The 24417-nt window shown below is 36.9% G+C and overlaps 1 protein-coding gene across 3 annotated transcripts in view; it reads left to right on the forward strand.

Moving 5' to 3' along the window:
- The window catches only part of AGTPBP1 (ATP/GTP binding carboxypeptidase 1), a 67518-nt gene that overhangs the window by 16082 nt on the left and 27019 nt on the right, over positions 1–24417 (forward strand). Inside the window, exons 11-24 of one of the 3 annotated variants that reach the window (XM_082497113.1) lie at positions 32–209; positions 2497–2594; positions 3581–3697; positions 4354–5063; positions 8641–8724; positions 9004–9090; positions 9178–9326; positions 10833–10920; positions 11645–11789; positions 14072–14225; positions 15004–15184; positions 16647–16776; positions 17144–17275; positions 18570–18746. In XM_082497113.1, the coding sequence (XP_082353239.1) occupies positions 32–209; positions 2497–2594; positions 3581–3697; positions 4354–5063; positions 8641–8724; positions 9004–9090; positions 9178–9326; positions 10833–10920; positions 11645–11789; positions 14072–14225; positions 15004–15184; positions 16647–16776; positions 17144–17275; positions 18570–18746 (2430 nt within the window). Of the gene's footprint in view, positions 1–31; positions 210–2496; positions 2595–3580; positions 3698–4353; positions 5064–8640; positions 8725–9003; positions 9091–9177; positions 9327–10832; positions 10921–11644; positions 11790–14071; positions 14226–15003; positions 15185–16454; positions 16624–16646; positions 16777–17143; positions 17276–18569; positions 18747–24417 lie in introns of those variants that run through there. The other 2 variants (XM_082497114.1, XM_082497115.1) reach the window with 2 other exon arrangements.

Genomic DNA, 24417 nt, shown 5'->3' on the forward strand with positions numbered 1-24417 from the left:
TCTCTTGTCTTCATTATTTTCCTGTTAATAGGAGTGCCTTGCAGTAAGAACTCTTGATCCCCTTGTCAACACATCCAGCCTAATAATGAGAAAATGTTTTCCTAAAAATCGTCTTCCTTTACCAACTATTAAAAGTGCTTTCCATTTCCAACTCCCAGTTATTCCTGCCAGTGGTCCTGTGGCTCAGCTGTACAATTTGCCTCCTGATGGTATGGTAAATTTGTAATATTTTGTCTTTGAGTATGTCTAACATTGCTTTATGTAAGGTGGAATCAGTTGCAGTCGTGTTCTCCACGAAAACCTGGACTCTGACACTCTTCTTGGCTAGCAAAGGGTCTGTGACTGTTAGTGTGGAGCACAAATTTCAAATGTTAAGTTTTAACTGATGAAAATTTTGTCTACACGTGTGGTTATGTTTCTGAGAGATAAAATAAAAAATTAAATGGGAACTAAAATGTGTTGTTCATCAAACTCTGAAGTCTAAAGCATAGGCTGTACATATTGGCCTACAATCATAAATGGGCTCTCTTTTTAACCCACTTAAATACATTCTCCTACGTGAAATGTAATGTACTGTACATCCTGTTCTACAGCAGTATATATTCCTTGATTTCTTTCTGCTACTCTGATAAGCTGCGTGTAGTGAATTTAGATTGACATGTGCCATTTGAAGCATTATTTTTAAGATTATTGTGGTTATTCCTTCATTTGAATGATGACCAAAATAGAGCTGCTTTCTTGGACTATTGCAGTCGCTTAGGTAACACTTGTTTGCAAAGCATTTGTGTGGTGCTTTGCAGGAAATAGATTCATCCCATTGTGAACACCTTTCATTATTTTTGGATAAGTAATGTTTAATGCATTTTCAGATATGATGAAACAGCTTGGTACCTGGGTAAGCAACTGATGAGGTTGCTGTCAGACAGTTACTCTAAAATGAAGAGGCAAAATCAGACTTTTTAATATCTTCTTATCCATAATATTTCCTGAGACAAAAAGTGATCATAATCCAAAAGAAGGAAGCTATCTGATTGGGGTTCATATGGGTCAGACTCAAACTGCAGGAGTTCAGAGTTTGTTTATGTTTTGTCTTCTAAGTAGAAAATAGATTTAGAAGCATATTTCAAAATCCACAGAAATTAAGCCTCTGCTTATTACAGTATTTTTGGTACTCCATTATACCTATTTACAGACTTTCTCTTCTGTTGAAGTAGACTACTGATAGCTTGTGGTTTTTGTTTTTTTTTAATAGGTTTGTTATCTATTAAAAAAAAAAGTGAAAAACCTAAGGAAATATGATGTGTAGGACTTTCTTTTTAAGAAAAAACTTCTGTATTAAAAAGACACATAGTATGTTGGGGTGGGTACAGCTCTGAGTTTATTAAAAGTATAATCTCCTATAGTCTTCATTGTAAAAGCAATACACATAATCATTCTGAACACACTGGAAAATCAGTATAATTTGTAAACCTCTGAGTGAGCTCTACTGACAATCAGCAAATTTCGTGCATGGAAAACAGTCTTTCAGAAAACATAACAAAAAAACCCCAGCACTCAAAACTGCATGAGATTTCTAGTAAAAGATGAAATTTGCCACTAGTAAGCAGAACATCTGCCAGAATAACCATTTAATACCCCCTTCCACATATTGGGGAGTTAGCCCAATTCTTGTTAGTCATGTGTAAACAATTAGTTTGCTTCCTATTGTTTTCCTTTGTTTAAAAAAGGAGAAAGTCGTAGATCCTTCAATGTACTAGGTCTCTAACTCAAGTAGAAATTAGTCATCAGTGTCCAAATAGTTCCACATTTCTAAAAAATTAACAACTTGCTGTATGTTTTGGAGGTAGAATTTAGTTCCCAACTCTTCCATGCTAAGCAGTTGCACTGCCTGCTTGAGTATTTTCCTTACTAGTTGAACCTTCAGTGATATGTTCCTGACTTTTTTTTTTTTAACTGCTAGGCACCATTTAAGCAAAACAAAAAAGGTGAAGAGGGTGCTTTGTCCCACTGTTCTCTGATACTGGGTCAATACTAGCTGACATGACTGAAAGCTGCTGAGAGGTCAATTTCTTTTTTAGATGTGGTCATTATTTCGTACTTTTGGAAAAGGTGTCAGAGCCATCTCATTTTGTTCTGACCTCAAACCGTGCTGAGATGTTCTTGGCACATCCACATTGTAAAGTACTTCTAATAGCCATCTTCTGTCTTGCTGGTGTGTTTTGGTTTTGTTTTGCTTTGTTTAAACCAAAGATCTTTGTTTTGACTTTAAACTGGATGGAAATGTTGAGATGGAAAAATTGAGTCTGCAGAATTGTCAAAAAAGCATTTTGTTTTGTAAATCTGTTAATAGTAGCTAATGTTTACTAGTTGATTTTTTTCACAATTTTTTCAAGTGGTAAGCAAAAAAAAAAATAAACACAGAACATAGACTTTTTTTTGAGCATATGTATTGGATTAAATATTTAAACTGCCTTACGAAACTTTTTTGACTTTTAGTGGATGATGTAGTGGATGAAAGTGATGACAATGATGATGCTGAAACAGAATCAGAAATTGAAACTGAAAATGATGATGACAAGGACCAACATTTTAAGGTCAGTATGTGACAAAATTAACACACAAGTCAGGCATAACAAGTTTTTTTTAAAGTTGCTTGGATCATGTATACAGCCATATGTTTTAAGTGTTAAAAGGACTTAGAGGAAGTTTTCGGGGCAATTTCTAAAATTTAAGCTCTTGAAACTTAACGAGAGTGGGTGCTACTTGAAGATATCAACCTTTGTTCTTCAGACTGCTTCAAGATTGTTGTCAAAACCTGTTTACTTCAGACTTGTGTCTGGAGTACAGTGGAACAGAACTGCAATCTCTTTTAGCAGTGTTCCGTTCCCAACTTGTATTTCTGTCAGCCTGCTCTTCCCACCTAAGCTGCTCAGTATGTAGGAGCTGGGATTCTGGACTGGGATTGACTAGGTCAGTGTTTCAGCAAGATAACTTTGAAGTTCAGCCAGCTGTAGAGGTAGAGATCAGACCCCTCCCAGTTGTGTCACTTTAGGAAGATCTTGTTCTGCTCTCCAGCTGCCAGTCAGGACATGAAAGGACACTTGATCAGAACTGCCTTATTCTATGTTATGTATGTTCAGGAGTTAATTGGATTGTCCATGGACTGGAATGACAAATTTTATTCAAGGTTGTCATGAGCAGTGATGAAGGGAGCATCTTCCGTAAAAGCAGTTACTCGTTTGCCACTGCAGTTCGATGAATCCTCTGCATTCTGGATTGCAATAGTTGGATTATGCGCAGATCTCATGTAAAGTGTAGTCTGATGTCTATGCCTAATACATTTGGATGAAAGTAAGAAAACTGAGATGCTTGTAATACTTGTGTTGAAATGCAGGCTTTGGCATACTAATAAAACTGAGCTGCTTAACTCTAAATGGTGAAAGGTGCAGTTCAGCTAATTTTAGAGTAGTGATATTCAGCTTTTAAAGCATGGCTGTGTCAGAAGTAAAAGGTGAATGTCATTATTTTAGAAGTTCATTAATTCTGGATGCAAGATTAATTTGTTCTGGTGCTCTTTCAGAATGATGATATTGAGACTGATATTAATAAGCTGAGACCTAGACAGGAATTGGGAAGACCCATAGAAGAACTGAAAATGTATGAGCAATTTTTCCCAGAACTCTCAGAAAACTTTCAGGTAAAGTATATGATTCCCAGGGTGTTCCTCATCATGACAGGTTGACTCTGGAATATACTTTGACATTCTTTTTGGGGTGGATAGTTCCTCTAGCCAAAAAGAGTCTGCAGTTCTAGAGCTACATATGGGAGTGCTATATAGTGAATTATTTAGTTAAATGTTATGGACTACTTTGACTGAGAAAGGGATTGTGGGCAGATAGAAAGAAAAACTTTTCTGAGGTCTGATTATTGCTCACAGCACGAAGCAAAATAGTAAGAAAGGACACAAGATTTCTGACAAAGATTCGTTGTATTAGGTATTTCCTTAAATGCTGTGCACCTCTTCAGAGTAGATGGTTAAAGTGTCTGGGGAATCACATTGACTTGATAATTTGTTATTGATGAATTGTTTGTTTATTGCTTTAATACTATCTTCTTGTATAAGCTGAAACTTCATAGTTATGTTTATGTAAGTTTAAAACGTAGTAACTCATCTTTTAAATTACACTTATTTTGGATTATTGCAAAACATAACCTTGGGAACAATGAAAGAGAAAGGTTTCTAATATAAACTTCAGGAACTGTTTGTTTTGTGGGGGTTTTCTTGTTTGTGTGTGTTTTTTTTTTTTTTTTTTAATAAATCTTTTTACTATTTTTTTTCTTCTATTTTTTAAGGAATGTGACTTAATTTCCAAGGAACCAAAGCCTTTTGTACCTGATGCAAATTTGAGTGGACCTATTGTTGTCCCTACAGCAGGAGAGGAGCATTCTGCTGAAACAAAGCAGTCAACAAAAGGAGTTGCTTTGAAGGAGAGCAGTCCTTTATTGACAGAGGCATACAATAGAAGGCCAGCCTTTCTGGAACTACCAAAGAAAGATAGTATCAAAGACAGTAGTTTACATCAGCAAAATGATCAAAGAAACCAGCTTCCATCGTGCCAGTGTCTAAGCCAAGAAATTGTGAAAGGCTTGGATAGAATGAGTCTGCAGAACAGTGCAAAAAATGATCAGTATTATGGAACAGGGTGTGTGATAAAGAAGGAAAGCAAAACTAGCCTTACCACACTTGCTTGTAGTAAACCTTGCGAACACGTTTCACCCTGTGGAAGTAGCCTCTTTGAAGGATCATCTGTCCAGCTGGGAAAACTTTGCTGCACTAGAGTGGATTCGGAGGACGAGGATTCCGGATCTAGTTCATCAGGGGAACAAGTCATGCTTGAGGTTTCTGATGTGTCACCAGTTCATGACTGTGATCTTTATATTGAAATGGTAAAAAACACAAAGTCTATTCCTGAATATTCAGAAGTGGCCTATCCAGATTACTTTGGCCATATTCCACCCCCATTTAAGGAGCCTATTCTGGAAAGGCCGTATGGGGTGCAGAGGTGAGTTACCATACTTTGTTTTTGTTCCCTTGAGAACCAATTTTTAGGATGAGATTAACAGGCACATATGCAATGTTTACTTTGGCATCTAAAACTATTTTCAGTGAAAAGCAGTTTGGGGGTAGGCAAGTAGGTATTGATTAAAGCAGAGCCATAAACAAGAACACAGTCTGATTCTGCAGTTGCTAATTCTGTAACTCAGTTTCTAAATACTAAGTTTAATATATAGTCTGCCTTCCCACTATCCCCTGTCTAAATTTTGTAATTTGTAAAAAAAAAAAAAAAAAAAAAAAAACCCAAAAAACAACCAAAACCCAACCCACAAAAAGACCCAACAAAAAAAAAAAACCAACACCTGAATGTTACCTTTAGATATTAGCAAAAATAGGACAGTTAATAGTTTAAAGATACTTCCACTCTTCTTTTCTGTGCTAACAAAACTATCTTCCAGGAAAATGTAGTAGGAAAAATTAAAAAAGTTAATACACTTAAGAGTTTGGTTTTAGTCTATGCAGTATAAGAGAATTTAGATGTAACAAATGCTGAGGATGCATTTTATGTTAGGTCCTGCAGAATGACACACCATAAACACAGAATGAAAAATAAAACAAACCAACAAAACCCAACACATCAACACCCCCATTGATTTCTTCACTGAGAGATGTTAGGAGATAATGAAAGGTGATGTGACACTACAGAATAATTTGCAGAGGTTATGAAGAGGTGGCATGAAGAGCTGACTCATATGCGTAGTTACTGTAAAGACAAATGAGTATGTTAGCAAAACATAAGAGTAAGTATGAGACCTTGCCACTTGCTTAACTATTGGACTGAATGCTTTCAGCTTTATACTTATAACTTTAACCTGTTTCATGAGATTCTTCATATTTACTTTTAGTTATTAAAATGGTTAAGAGATTAAGTGTCTTTAGGTTGCATAATTAAAATCTTTAGCTGTTTCACATGTGAAACGACCAGGTGTTGAAACACTAATGACATAATGAATATACCATTACTAGAAGGCACTGTTCAGTGCTGAAGGACAAAAATTTTCCCTATAAGCTTATTTTTAGGTAGATTCAGCTGATTTAGAAGGGAGACAGTCTTGAGTCATAAGTCACCCAAGAACTGCATTTTAAGAAAATCTTGCAAATCTTCATGTATGTTTTTGTAGTACTTAAGTCTGAAATTTCCTGAGTAAAATTGAGCGAAGTCAGATAAAATTTGTCATTCCAATCCTTGTTCTTCTTAGATATAAAGCACTGTATTAACTATGACTTTTAACCAACAAACCTACTTGTGTGGTTGTACATAAAGCTGATTTCTAAACCATGAAGGTAATTCCAGGGTATATTTTATTGAAACTTTAAAATGTTTTATTTTTGTTGCATTTTCTGTGTTGAAAGTCATGTGTTTAGGTCTTGTGTGAAATAATATCAGGTAATACTGCTAAACCTGAATTAAAAATCCTGTATCACTTTTTTAGTCACACTGTTCTATGAGTCATTTGAGACAACTGAATTCTGTCTTGTTACTGCAATGTAACAAACTTCTGAGAAGTGAACCTGTTTACAAAGGGCTTAATCTTTTTAGGAATTTATAGTTTATAGGAAGGTGGTGAAAATGAGTTTCGTAGGGGACATGGAGAAGCTTTTAAGTCTTTTACAAAGCTATGTCCAAACTCCTTTGGCATTCAGTGGGATTTATGTTCTCCTTAATGTAAGCAGTTAACTTAGCTGGTAAGCAGTAACTTTCTTCAGAAAACCAATGGTTTCCTTAATCCATCCTTGTAACCTAAGAAAACATTATGAGGGCTGAGGTGGGAGTTAATGGGTTTTCTTTTTACTTTTCTTAGATAAATGTGGTGTGGTGTTTTAGGTTTTGGGTTTTTTAATCTTGCAATATACTAGGAGATGCAGTGTTTTTGAACTTGTGCTTTGGAGTACTTTGGCATTTTCATTTACATTTAGTAACATGTAATTTTCACCAAATGTCACACCAAGTTATTATTGTTTGGAAAAATGTCATTGAGAATAACTGAAGTGGTTTATATTATTCTTTCTTTTAGGGAAGAAAATTGTTACATAATTCAATACCTTGTGAATTTGAGTTTAAATTAATAGGTTTTCAATTCCTTAAAATTTTAGTTTTTCTGCTGTATATTTTAATAATTTTTTGTCATTTTAGTATTTTCTGATCATGTGACACTTAGAAACGATCATCAGATAAATCAAGATCCACAAAGGACTAATCTATAAACATGTGACACTTAGAAATGATCATCAGATAAATCAAGATCCACAAAGGACTAATCTATAAACACAAATCTCCACATCAGCAGTGTTGTTTTTATATTTTTCCTTTGATTATATTAAAATAGCTTCTCTTTTCTCTTAATTTTTTGGAAACTGAAATGTCTGCTATTACTTCTCCTTTTTCTGTGCATCTTGAATACCGTTTCTTCTTTCCTTTTGTCTACACTGGTTATTACTATGATATTTGAATGCCTGATATTCATTAGTGGATTTTGTCTCCATTGATGGAGACAAAACTCTTGTGATGATAGGAAGTATTGTGACCCTTTAGAGCTGAGGTCATACTGAGATTGAAGGAGTTGGGCAAGATCACAAATCTGTAGCTCTGCCCTGAGCTGAACCTGATCAGATAGATTGTGGTGAGTCAGCCTCTTTACAATTTTGTCAGTACCTTGGACTTGTGACTTGTTCTCTTTTCCAATTAGTTTTAATTTAATAAAAGGCCCTAGAGTTGTGCACTTACTTACTTTTTCTCATTTGTTAACAATATTTATTTTAATTAAATGGCGAATTTCGAGCCTGAACGTACTTTACCGCTCTGTTCCTGTATTATTCATTGTTAATCTGCCTCCTTTTCTTCTTATTGCAGGTGCTGTGCAAGCTTTTCCACACAGCTCTGCCACTATATTTCATTCTTGATCTGCAACACATTCTTACTTTTCCAAACCAGGACCTAGATACAGCCAGTTGTGCAATGGTTTTATGATCTGGATAAACATACACCTGACATTTGGCTGACATCACCAAATTCATTCTTATTTGTTACCTAGTCGATAAATGAACCTAGATCTCCAGAGGTGAAAAGCTAGTGCACTAACACACTCACTGCACGACCTACTCTCTAAAACTCTCTTTAATTTTAGTTATGGTAGGGCTCATGTAAGTTACTAATGTTACCAAGTGCTGTCCTAGATTAAAGCATTAACATAAGTAATGTTTGAGTAATTCCTGCTTCTACTTTAAAGTATGAAATGGTGCATCTTTTTTCCATAAGATAAAATCCAGCGGGTTGTGTGCATGAAAATTCAGTTCCCTCACATACAAGTATTGGACTCAGTCAGCTGTGAATGCAGGTGTTTAAACTTAAGTACACTTACAGTTTGTGCACATAAGTGGGGGTGAGGCTGAGGTCTCTCTGAAAATCTGTCCCACTGTCTTCATGTCAGCCGTGTTAGTTTTTGTTGCTGTATGAGGTAATTCCTGTTATGTAGTTGGAAACAGTATGCAACAATTTAAATGAGAATGCTGATTTTTTGTTTTAGGACAAAAATCTCTCAAGATATTGAAAGACTGATTTATCAGAATGACATTATAGACAGAGTTGTGTATGACCTTGATAATTTGAGGTAAGTTCTTACTCTTTTGAAAACAATATTTCACAAATACTCTAAGCCTCTTCTACTTTCTCTGTGATATGATTTGTAATACCTAAATCAGTACTATTATGGAGACTTCAGTGAAAGTTTTATCTGATGTAACAGTGTTTCTGCTATCCAGGCTTGTATTTATAGGAAGGTTGAAAATAATTTTTGAATTACCAAGAGTGGGCTAAAATAAACTTAATGAGTTTGTTTTAGTTAAGTTTGTTTTATTCATTTTGGTCCGCTTTCTTTTTCTACTCATAGTTGTTCAGTACCAGAGGAAGCAGATGTTTTGAAGTTTAATTCCAAATTTGAATCTGGAAACCTGCGCAAAGTTATTCAGATCAGGAAGTAAGAGATTTCAACTCTTCTTTTCACACTTGAGGCCTCTTATTTCTGCTTCTTAAAAAAAAATTATTTGTTTTTGTTAACCTTTAGAAACGAGTATGATCTAATACTGAACTCGGATATAAATAGCAATCATTATCATCAATGGTTTTACTTTGAAGTCAGTGGAATGAAAACTGGCATTGGTTACCGGTTTAACATCATCAACTGTGAAAAGTCAAACAGTCAGTTTAACTACGGTAAGATATATTTCACATACTTGGAGAAGAAATTTGTAGAAACAGATCTCCTAGACAGCTCAGCTGTTTCCTTCCCTCCACCCCAGGATCAGTAGTATATACATGTTGTCAGATCAGATTCTTTTTTAACAGCATTACTAGAAAATGTTTTGACAAGTTTCAGTTAAAAAGAAAAAAAAAAAGTATCTTAAAACACTGGCTGTCAGATTTTAAAATGAAGTTTTGTTTTAAATGAGGCCAAAGCAGAATAAAGTTGCTCGTGGCTGCAGCTAAAATTTGTCCTGAACCCACTGGACAATACCAAAGGCTGTTGGTTCACACGGGTGCAAGAAGAATGACAGCTGTTACTTCTGAAGAGAGGTGTATTTTCAGATGTGAAAGTAAGCGGAGACATTCTCAAACAGTTTGTCTTATTGATAGGAGGAGAGGCACATTATTTGAGAAGGAAAAGTAAGTCTCCTTTGAAATCCTGGGCTTCATAGGTGACCCTTGCAGTCTCCAGCAAGTAGTGTTTGCTGCTTGTACCTTACCAAAAGTACTGGCTTACTGAATGTGTCTTTCTTTCACTTGTCAGGGGCGGGAAGTGTGCTGTGTGTGTGTCATTCAACTTAAAACCATTTGTTTTCTGAGGGTTTCTTTTTCCTGCTGGATTTTCTCAAATTTCTTGTTTAAGAAGGAAGAGAAGAAGCTCCTCTCTCTGCTCGTGCCCCCACCCCCCCTTGGGACAGAGAAACATATATTTTCTTTGTCATAATTCTGTTGATAAATTCACATTGATAAAATCCAAGAATACCAGGTAGCTTGACCAGTAATAAGATGCTTTTAAATTATTTATTAATCTTCATCAGTTACCTTAGATCTTCATTCATATGTTGCATATACTTCCCTGATAGTTACTTTTGTTTTGACTGAGTCATTCAATGTATTTGGCTAATTATCTAACTAGTAAATAAGGTATAATATATTATTTTCTACTCTGACTTCATGTTAAATATTCAGCCTAAGTATACTCTCCAAAAAATACAAACTTTAAAGAGTTACTGTTTTTCAAAAAAATAAAATTGCCCTGAAACATCAGTTATTTTCCTGCTGTCCAGGTTAATGGATGATAGTATCATTTTTTTTGTATTCTCTTTGAAGCCTTTTTGTAATGGTGGTTTGGATGGAGTGGGACCCAAGACTTGACTTCTTGTACATTATCATTCATGCTAACCACAGCTTTCATTTAAACATTTCATTTTGGTCTTCCATAGGTCTGATTTTTTTTTTTTTTTTAATTTGTTATTTTCTGAAAATTAGGACATGATGAGGGGAAAGAATCTTATGTCATCTGGTTGAAAGAGTGTACAATACCCACACATTCATGAAAATACTCATTTACTCACTATAACAGAGTGTATAGGTAGTTTGGAGACTTGCATATAAGTGTTGATGTGGTCCGTTACTGCTAGGATCTTGATGTTTAACGTTAAGCATTAAAGTGAGATGCATTTTTTTTTCCTTAAGGTATGCAGCCCCTCATGTATTCTGTTCAAGAAGCATTAAATTCTCGACCATGTTGGACTCGTGTTGGGACAGATATTTGTTACTATAAGTAAGTACACTAACCAGATATACAGCAAATGTTACACTGAAGGTTAGCATGAGGTACTATTTTTGAGGAGAAATGTTTGCTTCTGAGTTTTATAATTCTACTTCAGTACTTCTGTTGTGAACAGTTTTCTTCCTGAGTTACTGTGGAGAGTAACAGAAGGAATCCAAACATATAGGGTCTTTGTTAGCACACAGTTGTTCATCTTTTATACTTTTGTCAGAAATTGCATACCGTTCCAGAGAAGCTTTGAAGGGAATTTATATATGCATGCTTACTTTAAATCTTAATAGTGACTTCCAGTAATAACTGTGATCATGGGGTGCTTGTGATTAGGCTCCTGTATTTCATGGTGCAGTCATTGTAGAGCAGTCCTGGAACACAGGATGAGATGCTACAGCATGTCTGTGTTACCCTTCTTCGTCAACAGTTGTTTGCCTCCTTTTCTTTTTTTTTTTTTTTTGTTTCTTTGTTTTTTTGGTTTTGGGTTTTTTTTTTTTTTTTTTTATTATTTACTCTCTTTCTCCCAATATGGATGAATGTATCACTGCTATGATGAAATATATTTACAGATGGTGGGAACCAGTGTATTTAACCTGGATGTAAGCAGAAGAGAAATACTCTTACTAAAAGTCTTCCTGGCTCTTAGAACGTGTGTTCAGGAATAATTAATGATATGAAAAAAAAAAATATTCTAATGTGCTTAGTACCTTCATTTTACTCTTAGGAATCACTTTTCAAGAAGTTCAATTGCTGCAGGAGGTCAGAAAGGAAAATCTTATTACACAATTACGTTCACAGTAACTTTCCAACATAAAGATGATGTCTGCTACTTTGCTTACCATTATCCCTATACATACTCAACTTTAAAGGTGAGACGATTATTATTTGTTAGGTAAATATTTATACTTTTGGAGAATGTGAAATGTGAGCATTCCTGAGTGAGTTCTTTTTATTTCTTTTTATAAAGTTTAAAATGCTGCTTAAAATGGAGAATTTTCATAAAATATTAGGGTTTAGACTGAAGTGTGTAGGTTGTTCTAAAGAACAGTCCCCAGAAAAGTAAAACCAATACTTGCTGTCTAAACGGATTTTGTGGGAATCATACTTCATAATTGACTGGAAACAGTGCTAACTGGATGAAGTATTTGTGTGTGAGTCAAATGACTCATATCCTGCTGTTCTGCATATACCTATTCATAACTGACCTATTCAAGTTACTATCTTTAATATAATTAGAGTTCTTTTTAGGATAATGAATTGACTAAAGAAGTGTTGTGAAGCTTTTAGTACTAAGCAAAACTCTTGGCTAGAATGTTTGTTGGTTGTTTCTGTCATAGCAATGAAAGCGAACGTGGGGATTCAGTGGCCAGCGTTTAACAGTGTTGAATGAAGCTGGGCTGCTGGAGCCCAGCCAAGGGATGTGAGGGTCTCCGTCCCAGGCTGATGGACATGGCTGCTGCTTTCCTGTTTGCTTGTAGGTTCAACCACTAGCAAGTCTGAGTGTGTATTCCCAAGAGACAGAGAGAGACTCACATACAAGCACTTGCACATTCCCCCCACCCTGAGCAGGGCTGGCTACACGGACTGGCACAGCCAAGGTGCTGCCCTCAACAGCACCAGTGTGTGACACTATCAGGACCTGCTTAAAAGATAACTACAGGCACACAAGTCCCTTTCCTTCTCTCCAGCTGGTAAGGATGGCTGTTCACTAGTAAAAGTACACACCCACCCACTGTCTAGAATCACAAGCATTCATACATTTGTGGACTACTGGCATGGCCCATCCGTGCCATACCCCTGCCTGCATTCTGGTCTCTCTTACCTGCTGTGCAGGCCTCCGATTTGCTGGCTAGTCCAGCCTGATCCTCACTAGCACACAGATGCGTGCACTCATGCTGGCGTCACACAGGCACTCCGCACTTGTGGTTCCCCCCAGATGCCAGCGTGGATTTTCTGCCCACCCAATACCCCTACCTTGACCTGGAGTCTCATACTTGCTGGTTAGTCCACCTTGAAGTTTGCTAGCAAACTGGCGTGCGTGCACACCCCCATGCATGCTAGCTTTGGGGAAGATGCATATGCTTGCCCCCGGCTTCTAGCAGCTGGTACCAGGCTCATGGGCACATAACCCATGTTCCTACTGGAGATGCTGGCACTGAGACACCCTCCCTTGTTTCACTCACACTTACCACCCCACTAGCTGGTTTTTGGGACGCACACTGTTCTTGCCCCAGTGACTGGATACCAAGACCCTTACCCACTCCAGTAGCTGGCATGGAGACCCCCCTCTTGCTTCCATTGCTGACGCCACAGGTGGAAGGGTGCCTACATTGCCTACAGCTCCAGCTGCTGGCACCAAATCTGCTTGCTTCAATCCCAACAGTAGCTGGCACTTTGGACATAAATAGGTGGTGCCCACAGAGACGCTCCCAAGAGGTGTGGCCTCTCCAAGTACTGATGCTGAGACCTTTCATCACTCCAGTTGCTGACCCCAAATCCACTCACACTTGTCTTGTTTTTAGTTGCACCTAGTCCACACAGCACTTGCAGGTGGTAGAGAGGAAGGCTGCACAGAGAGAGATAGCTAAAGGCAGACGTTAGGCATTGGGCGCAGAAGTTTTGTATAGTCCCACAGGCCCTCCTTGAATATCCCAAATACTCATGTTCCTCTTGTTTCCTCCTTGTCCCTGAGGTGACCCTCTCCAAAGCTTTGCCTTGTAGATTCTTAATGGCCTATCAGTTAGAGACTGGAGACTTGAGTCTTTGCTGTTGTTTCTGTTACGTCTTGTCTACCAGTATTGTTCCTCTCTGTTGGTGTTTATTGCTTCTCCCTTTACTTGTTATTCCCTTTTGCTCTGAAAAGGTCCCTGTTCAGATAACCTTAATGAAGCAGAGGTTCTTGCCTTCCACATACCCTTACAGTATTACCTGGTACCATCTGTGCCTTCAGCGTCTTCAAAGCAGTTGGAAAACAAACTCTATAAAGAGAAGTATTCAGTCAGTCAGAGGAGTAGAGAAAGATATTTGATGGAAACTTGAACATTGTTTAGGAAAAGAAAAAGAAAGATCAATTAAATAGTACCTGTGGAATACGCTGTGGTATGTGACTGCAAAAGCTTTGAAATATTTTTTCATTATTTTTGGGATGAAGATGCATCTTCAGAAGCTGGAATCTATGCACAACCCTCAACAGATATATTTTCGGCAAGACGTTCTCTGTGAGACCCTGGCTGGCAACAGCTGTCCCTTAGTCACTATTACAGCCATGCCAGAGTCCAATTACTATGAACATATCTGTCAGTTCAGTAAGTATGACTTGCCTTTCTTATCAACTGAAAATAATATAAAACTAGCTCTTTAGGAAAAAAATTAGTATTAACTGTTGTGCATTGTGAAGATAAATAGCAATGTAAAATAAAGTTAATGAATGTAATGAAATTAGAAGGCATCAATATTCAGGTTTGCTTTGTAGTTAATATTTACTTGTGGTAGTCAACTAAGGATAATTATGTGTGGATATATAAAAGTATACATAGTCATGTATTTTAAATCAGTTGCTAGATATTTTGTATGCTACATTTTGCAGACCACACTTCTTGACAATTCTGAGTAACATTTTTCTCCAAATGCTCAGGTTATTTGCTTGTAAAAAAACTTTTGTAAAGCCAATATCTAAGCTACTGTGATTTGAAGTGAGCTTTAGTTATGACAGTATTCCTGGTTTGTTCCTTCACCCCAGTATTTTTCTTGGCTATTGGAAAAAGCCATTGAAGTCATTGTATCGTAATTATCAGCTCAAACTAGTTCTGACTGTATAATTGTCTGATAGAATTTAAAGCTCCATTGTGAGAGTTCTGTAGTTAGCAGTCCTTATAACAATATTCTTGCAAGGTCTATCAATAATACTGATACTCAATAATACTCAACTCCCAAATACTGTATTTTACAAATGCTGTAATAAATGAAGCTGGCTATTGCCTCTTTTCCTCTTTTTTTTTTTTTTTTTTTTTTTTTTTTTTCAAATAACAAACTGTTTTCCTAGCCTGAGTCATATTTTGCAACTTCTGTGCATACTTCTTTTAGGGAATCGTCCTTATGTTTTCCTATCTGCTCGTGTACATCCTGGAGAGACTAATGCAAGCTGGGTTATGAAGGGAACACTGGAATACCTTATGAGCAATAATCCAAGTGCCCAGTGTTTACGAGAGTCTTATATTTTCAAAATTATTCCTATGCTCAATCCAGATGGTGTCATCAATGGAAAGTAAGCATAAATTCACTCACAAATATATAACCTACACTATTAAGTCTTTGCATCTGTTATTAAAAAAAATAATAATCTAAATTAGTCCTGAAAACATACAATGGAATACTTAATATGAAAAAAAACACTTACAGAATTGCTAGGATTTTTAAATTCTTGGCTTTTTAAAGGCAGATGCACTGTTCCATGAATTTCAGTCTTACAAAGAGTATTTTCAGTTATTCATGGATTATAATCATTCCTATGTGATTTGACATGGCATTTTAACTTTCTCTCTGAATTAGTCTTGGATAGGTGTAGAACATTACATGAAATCACAGCTGCTTTTAGGAAAAGCTAAACAAATTCATGGTTCTCATGAAAAAGAACAGTCCTTGTATGAGAAAGCTTTTTAGGTATTTTTTTCTCCTTTCTTTTTTTAATTATAGTTTTTAGAAGGATGTTATTGAAATGGCTGTCATCAAATGTTATTAAAAGTGGGAAAGTTAATAGGTGTGCAGGAGAAAGGGTAAGAGAGTATCCTGATTTAATTAAAGTTATTAATGGTAATTCTTTCACTTACTAACACTTAATAAATTTAAGGGCTGTTTCAGAACCTTTTGATACTGCTATGGTTAAGCATTCACTAGTCTATATTTACTTGGTTACGGGGAGTTCATATGAACTGGGAACTTTGGTATGGTGAATCTACAGTTCTTTCTTACCTAGTTGTGGGCAGTATTTTAAAAGGTATTGTGAACAAAGTAAGAAAAATCAAACCATTTATTCATTTGAGTAGAACTCTGTGTTTATATATGTAAAGGCATGTATATAACAAAACACCTGGAATTAAATCATTCAGAGTACAAGAGAGAGTTTAACACAGGGACAATTAAAAAATATGTCCCAGCAGACACAATCTAAAGACAAATGTACTGAAGATGACTGCATGAACATGAATTTCTGCAAGTTTAAAAATTCTTGCTAGTTGACTGAATACAGAGATGATCTTTATTTGTTTGCTGGGTGTTTTTTGTTTTTTTTTTTTTTTTTTTCTTGTCTCACAGCTACTTGTTTCCTAACAACTTCATGTTTCAAGCCTTAGATTTCTGGTTGACATTAGTCTTTGTATTACAGAAATCAAGACACCCAAACTGTAAAGATACCATATATTTGAAATTACTGATTTTGAACTAGTATTTGAATAGAATTGCAAGCCTTCAGTTTCAACAGCAAATAAGCAAGATTACAATTGAATTCATATAAGAAGCTACTTCTAATTTATTTTTAGGTTTTCTGTAGCGGAACTTAAAACCCCCAAACGCTTTTATTATTTGACGTGTTAGAAAACTGAAGTTTGTTTCTTACCAGACTCCTTCCAAAGAAGCAGTGGTGACAAGGAAAACTTGAGGTGGGGGGGAGGCTTATGTAAAAGTATGATAATACAGACTACATCATGCGTTTTTCCACCCCCCCACAATAGCCACCGTTGCTCTTTAAGTGGAGAAGATTTAAACAGACAGTGGCAAAATCCAAATCCAGATCTGCATCCCACTATTTACCATGCTAAAGGGTTACTGCAATATCTGGCTGCTATAAAACGGTTACCTGTGGTGAGTATGTGTGTGTAAGCAATTCTGAATCTTTTTAACCTTGTCTATGTAGCTAGTCTGTAAATTGAACATTTTAATATGGTCTTGTAAACTGTGTCACACTTAACTTTGACATGGAGAACTGGTCTTCTGCAAACCTTTAGATCTAAATTTGTTTCCTTTGCTAGAGTAGGAGGTTAGACCTTCCTTTAGATGAATCCTACATTTTTTGTCTTAATGCAGAAGTTAATTATATAAAGAGTTCCGTTTCCTAATTCTTTGGAACTTTCAACAGTACAAATAAAAATTCTCATTTGTCCTTCTGTTACTCTTATAAAATTTTAATTCCATATGCCTTGGCTTTATTTTGCCAAATTATTTATTGTAGGTCTACTGTGATTATCATGGTCACTCTCGTAAAAAGAATGTATTTATGTATGGCTGCAGCATCAAAGAGACAATGTGGCACACAAATGTTAATGCTGCCTCTTGTGACCTGATGGAAGACCCTGGTTACAGGGTAAGTTTGACATTTGTACCTTTTCCACTTGGCATGAATTTGGAATATACTTTTCAAATAACTTCCCATGATTATTCTGTGCACATAGTGACTTTATAACACAAGCAGACTTATTTAGAATTAAGTGGTTTTAGTTCATGAGTGTACTTCGCAGTATTGTGAGAGCTTTAAACATTGTACACTAATACAGCTAAGGATTTAATGTGAGTAGAGTTATTTTTTGAGTCTTTGTACCAATACATGTTTTTTTGTGTTCAACATTACCATTATAGTAAATACATAGAAAATATGCTTCTGTGCATTTATAATTACTGGAAGAAAAAAAGAGTCATTTAAGCATGGCAAACAACATTCTAGCAACAAGAAAATAAAAATACTGAACGGCTCTGAGAAATACTAATTTTTGTGTACGGAAATAGGCAAGGTTCCTCTTAACTACACATCTTTAAGGCATGTGTCCCTAATACATATCCAGAATAAACTTGTACAAACAACGTCCGCTTATTGTATAAGCTTTCAAAAATTCCAAAAGAGTTAATTACGTTACCTGTTTCTTCTGTGTAACTCCACTGCCGCCTTGTGGCAACTGCAAATCTGTGCAACCTAATGGGTCCAAACCCCGTTTTTTTTTTGAGATGCAGAGTTAAGCTTGAAAAGCGTGTGAATGCACGTTAAAACACTTGTTATGCATCCGTGAGTGCAAATGAGTACAGATGCTTTCAGATTTTTCTCAAATCTTCCTCACTTTAAAAAAACATTCTATCGCTCCTTGATTTTTCTTGTGTGATTTCCTGGATGCTGAGTCCAATGTCATTCATGTCTGATGCTCAATGTGTTTATAAGGGGTTTTGCCACTTCAGCCCACACTACCATAGTGCACAAAAGCCAATAGTCAATAAGAGTTGGGGGAAGGAGCCTTTTGGTTTCAAAAAGACAGACTGAAATGTTTGGGCAAGCTTACACTAATAATGGTTATATGTACTATTGAAATAGTAAATTCAAAGTGGTCACGTGTTTTGGCTTAATTCATACAAATAAAAGTGGGAAAGAATGTAGTCATTTAGCATTTGTTAAATACATACATTTGCGTAACTGTTTCTTGGGTTTTTTTTCCAAAGCTGTCATGTTAACAGTTACGTTGAACTTTGATTCATGTCCATTCTTGTTCTTTTAACTAAAATTGCATCAAAATTCTCTGATAACAGCTTGTAATTGCATATCACCCACCACTACCCTGCTGCTTCCAAAAGTGAAATAAAAGAATCATTGTATTTTTCAAATCACTGTCCTGCAGGCACTCCCCAAGATCCTAAGTCAAACTGCCCCAGCGTTCTGCATGGGCAGCTGCAGCTTTGTAGTGGAAAAGTCCAAGGAATCTACAGCACGAGTTGTTGTCTGGAGAGAGATAGGAGTACAAAGGAGCTACACAATGGAAAGCACGTTATGTGGTTGTGACCAGGGCAAATATAAGGTAAGAAGATATATCAGTTAAACTGTTTTTGCTTTATCACTTCTTCCATTTGCATTGGTATCTTGTTCTATAGCTTCACTTGCTTGCTTTAAACTTATAAAACTCTTCTAAGATCTGTGTACACTAACGTTAGAGTGAAATTGCATACTTTACAATATTATAGGTTCCATAACAGTCTTCAGCTGTCACTTAAACCTGCTCTCCCAGTATGTTATGCTTATTGGCTGTTTTAACGAGATTAATATTAATTACTGCTTGTAGCACATGTATGCATGTAGTTAAAAAAATCAGAACTGTTCTTTCCATTAGATTATTAAAATTGGGTAGTAATAAATGCTAATACTAGAGTAAAAAATTTATGCATGGGAATTTCAGACTTCACCATGGCAGTTCATGATTCTTCAGCAGATACTTAGTAGTGTCACTGTGTAGCTGCAGAAACAGGCTTATAAATCAAAACGCTTTCATATCAGCTTACCAGAACTACAAATTACACATCTCTGAACTCATCGTAGTTGTTTGACTTCTTGACTTAAAACTTGTTTTCAATTTGTCTCCTTCAAAAGTGTTATTAGGGCTGGATATTTGAAAACAAAAGGTGACCCTGTTTGTAGTTTCTCACTAGCAGAAAACTTATTTCAAATAAAATACTTGTTGGGGGAAAAAAGGATAACAACTACCCTAACATCTGATCTCCAACTTCTGTCACTGGGTTAAATTTAGCTACAAATTCAAGCAAGTCTTTAAAATTAACTTTCATGGAAGAAGCCACAGTTTTCTTCTGCTTGAAAATAGAGTTTAGGAAAGCTAATCAAGAAAATGCCCACAAGCCTCAGATGAGGTCCTTTACAAAAAGAGGATCAGAAGGCTGGGATCAAGGAGGGGAGTGCGTCAGGAACAAAAAAGAAGTTGGAACAGGTATATTTAATGTATGTATTAATGTATGCTCCAACATCCATGCTTTTTGCTCAAGGCAGAAGACAGACACATATTTTGGCAGCAATTTCAGTAGGTCTGTAACTACTAAATAAATTAATTCATTTTCTCAGTTGACATCAGAAACATTCCTGATATTGTCAGAATATTCCATTATTCCTCAGATGACATCATTATGGATCTTTAAAAAAATAACGTATCCAACTTGCTTATTTTGAAACTTCCATAATATTCTTAAACAACCTTCATGGCTTTAGCAGTGTTTCTACAGAAACTTCTTAAGGTGAATTGAAGATGCTTTGTGGGCAAACTTTCAAGTTGCTTAACCTGCAAAGCCCTTCAGTAAGGGAGGAAAAAATGGATGAATTCTGTGGAAAAATCACTTACTCAAAAGGGAAGCACATTCTTCTATGTAATATAAACTAGCTGATGAGATCAAATTGCTGTTCTGTCATTCATTTTGTTCAGAATAAAACAATTTGTTGAGGTCTTAGTCATCCTCTGAAAATACAGCAAGATTCTTCGTTTCTTCTTCACTATGATGATGCTCAGATGTATCTAAAAGGCCAAGGAGACTAGACAGAACAAGAAAAGAGCAACATTTCTCTAGTGAGAAGGTCAAAGAAATGAAAAGGATCAGTCTTTATTTATATATTTTATTTTTTGTAGAGGGAGTGGAGCCAGCATCTCTGTGAATAAACTTGTGGTATAAGTTAGATGACAAATTTCATAATATGTTATTTCAAAGCAGATCAAGGAGTTAACCTGTAGAAATTCTCTCCCCTTCTATTTCTCGCCAAAAGGGCAGGACACTTCAGACCTGAGGGACTGGACTGTGTATTGTGTAAAGGTCTGAAGCACTTTCCCAGTCGTCTTCTGGTTTGGCATCATCACTGAGATTTGTTCAAAGCACAAAGATGATTACTCAACAATTCTGTTCTTTGTAGAAGAAGTGCTGAGTCTTTGCCAAAGCTGGATGTTATCAGAACATCAATGTTTCTTTTTATTCTTTTTTATTTTACTCAGACAATGGTGATGCTAGACTATTTCCAGCCAGGAAGCTGTTGAATTGAAGTTAGCAATTCTTACCTGAATTTAGGATCCCTGTTGACAGAGTTAACTCTTGAAGCAATCTTGTTTTGACTGCTTGTGTGGGGCCTTTGTAGTGCACTGAGAATTAGTGCTGCAAATATTGCTCAGTCATCTGCAGTTCAAGACACTGAAAAGCAAACGTTCAGGTGAAAAGATGCTCAAAGATCTACTACAGAGGATAATTAAGATGCCAGACAAAAAATTTCTTCAATAATTCAAACCACCTGAAAACTGACATCAGTCCCTTTCCTGATTGGAGATTAACAAGCTTGGGATATTGCTTAATTTTTAACTAAATCAAAAAGATTTTGTTATCCGGCAATTTTATGATGTACGTAAACAGAAGTCTTCAGGAGATAAGGATTCAGTCAAGAAACTGTGGCAGTTACCATGATTCTTCAGTCTCTAGATTTTGAGTTCTCAAAAATGATCACATCTTTGTAGCCTCTGCTGAATAAGAAAGGAGAAGAACAAGATGATGCTTTACTGTCCAACTGACCTCTCCAAATCTTAGTATGGCTGTTTTGAATTTATTAACTATATATTACAGGAATATTCGTTTCAACTTGAGGTTGTGTTCTGTTGTGCCTTTGTTTTGCGTCTTTGCTTTCAGGTAGCAAAGTTCATCACCGAGACACTCTATTCACGTCAAGGTATTTTTGTGACGTGTTTAGTAAGGAAGACTTCAACCAGCCATCTAAAATGTTAACTGTCTAGAAGAAAGATGGCTGCATAAAATGTAAAGAAAAAGAAGAAAATTCCATGCATGTTTAAAAAAAACAACAACAAACAAACCCAACAAACCAGCTACTTCCAGGTGGCTTGTCCTTGAAAGCAATGCTTGTAACACTTAAGGAAATTTGATAAGCCACAGTTAAAAGTATTAGAACAACAGTTGAAGGTGATTAGAAGAGCAAGAAGAGGAGTGTAATGAAGACTTCAGTGCAAATGAACTTCACCTCAGGTCCCTTAGTTAGGGCAACTGTTTATTATTTCCTGAAACAGATTTTGGGTCTCTTGTTTCATGGTAATTGAGAGATTTGGCTGATGGAAGAATAACAATGAATTAAGAAATTTGGTATTTGGCATCTGTGTGTTATTGCATTCTCCATTATGATTTAAAGAAATGAGAGGAGCAAATCTAGAATTTGGCATGGGCTTTTAGTGCAAGTATGCAGATCCTTCAGTATAGTAAATTCAAATTTTGTTGTCCCGGCATTTCACAGTTACCCACTTGCAATCTGATCTATTTAGGTCTCTTTAGTTTTATCCTCTTTCTGATGTGCTGAAAATAGCAGCCACGGAACGTGCACACGCAGTTTATCTTTCTAACAATTGTCTTTGCACATTCTTTCATACTGTACTCTTGTCCTTTTTTGACTTACAGCCACTCCTACTATACTGTCTATAAGGAATCTTCCAACTAACGATAACTTCTTCAGCAACAGATGTAGACAATGATTGGAAAAGTTTCTGAACCATCAAGTTGTGCACAGTAGTAATCTGTGTAACAGTGAAATTACTGTTACCCTTCTCCTTCCTCTTCTGCATACTTGTTGCCTCTTGTCCTTAATGTTATTTTAATCTCTTTGGGGCAGGGACTGTGTCTTCCTGTGATTAGCGTAGTGGAGCCCCAGCTATGATTGGGGTCTTCGAATGTTACTGACGTGCAAACAAATACAAATCAAAAACAAAAAATTGGCCTCTGTGGATAAGGTACTGCACTGGGAGTGAGGAGAACTGATTTCTGTTCCCAGCGGGGTCAGTGACATGCTGTGAGACACTGTGCAAATCGCTTCAACCCTCTCTGCCTCCATTTCTCCATCAGTAAAGTGAGGATAATTCTTCCTTTATTAATAAAGTGCTTTGAAACCTACAGCACAAAAGCGTTATAAAAGAGGTAAGTAGTATTACTATTAACAATAATACTTCAGTACTCTTATTCACTGCTAACAGGTTTCTGTACCATTTAGCTGGAGGATGGCACTGTTTAGAATAGTGGATATAGCTATATCTAACTTTTTACTAGAAAGCACCTTGTTATGAGGACTACCAAAGAAAAAAGAATGAATGAAAAAAATAAAATCAAAGTTTCAATTTATTAAGTGTGCATGTGTTCAAAACAGAAGTACGTGAAGAATGTGCAGACTGTACTATTTCTGGAGCAACAGAACACTTTCTTTTAAACCTTGTGTTTTAAAATACAGTGTGAGCGTGGCAACATACAGAAAAGCGTGTGTGTGTGTTTTAGCTTTTAATAAAAAAACCTCCTACTCCATTCTCTTTGCTTCATGTATTTTCCTACTTGATGACTTAAATTACCGCCAATTCCTGGTTCTCCTGCTTCCCTGCTTGTTTTATCAAAACTCCTAAGCCTCTTAAGGTAAAGGGTAGTTGAAAAGAAGATCCAAACTAAAATCCTTTAAATTCTCTGAAGATACAGAAGTTGCAAAGGGAGAGATTGAGTTGGGTTGTGACGTTGAATTTGTTAGTGTATATACAGTCAGTACTAGCGAATTCCATGAGTGTTGAGGGTAATTCTGGAATATCACAGAAGGGTAGGGGTAGGAAGGGACCTCTGGAGATCATCTAGTCCAACTCCCCTGCCAAAGCAGGTTCTCTTACAGCAGGTTCACTTAGAGCACAGGAATGCATCCAGGTGGGTTTTGAATATCTCCAGAGAAGGAGACTCCACAGCCTCTCTGGGCAGCCACTTCCAGTGCTCCATCACCCTCAAAGCAAAGATGTTTTTCCTCAGGTTGAGGTGGAATTTCCTGTGTTCCAGTTTGTGCCTGTTGGCTCTTGTCCTGTCACTGGGAACCACTGAAAAGAGTCTGGCCCCATCCTCTTGAGACCCACCCTTTAGGTATTTATAAGCATGGATGAGATCCCCGCTCAGTCTTCTCTTCTCCAGGCTAAACAGACCCAAGTTTCTCAGGCTTACTCATAAGAGAGGTGCTCCAGTTCCTTGATCATTTTTGTAGCCCTCTGCTAGACACTCTCTGGCAGCTCCTTGTCTGTCTTGAACTGGGGAACCCAGATGTGTCCTGACCAGAGCGGAGTAGAGGGGGAGGATGACCTCCCTTGACCTGCTGGTCACATGCTTTTTAGTGCACCCATTGGTGCACTTGGCCATTGGTCGTCTTGGCCACAAGGGCACATTGCTGGCATATGGTCAACTTGTTGTCCACCAGCACTCCCAGGTCCCTCTCTGCAGAGCTGCTTTCCAGCAGGTCAACCCCTAACCTGTACTGGTGCATGGGGTTATTCCTCCTCAGGTGCAGGGCCCTACACTTGCCTTTGAACTTCATTAGGTTCTTCTCCGCCCAACTCTCCAGCCTGTCCAGGTCTTGCTGTATGGCAGCACAGCCTTCTCGTGTGCCAGCCACTCCTCCCAGTTTTGTGTCATCAGCAAACTTGCTGAGGGTATGCTCTGTTCCCTCATCTAGGTCATTGATGAATATCCTGAACAAGACTGGACCCAGTAGTGTCCCCTGGGGAACACTGCTAGTTACTGGCCTCCAACTAGTCTCTGCACTGCTGACCACAACCCTCTGAGCTCTGCTATTAAGCCAGTTCTCAATCCATCTCACTGTCCTCTCACCTAACCCACATTTCCTAAGCTTACGTATGAGGATGTTAT

This window comes from Vanellus vanellus (genome assembly GCF_965231255.1).
Source record: "Vanellus vanellus genome assembly, chromosome: Z".
In the NCBI taxonomy this organism is placed as follows: Eukaryota; Metazoa; Chordata; class Aves; order Charadriiformes; family Charadriidae; genus Vanellus; species Vanellus vanellus.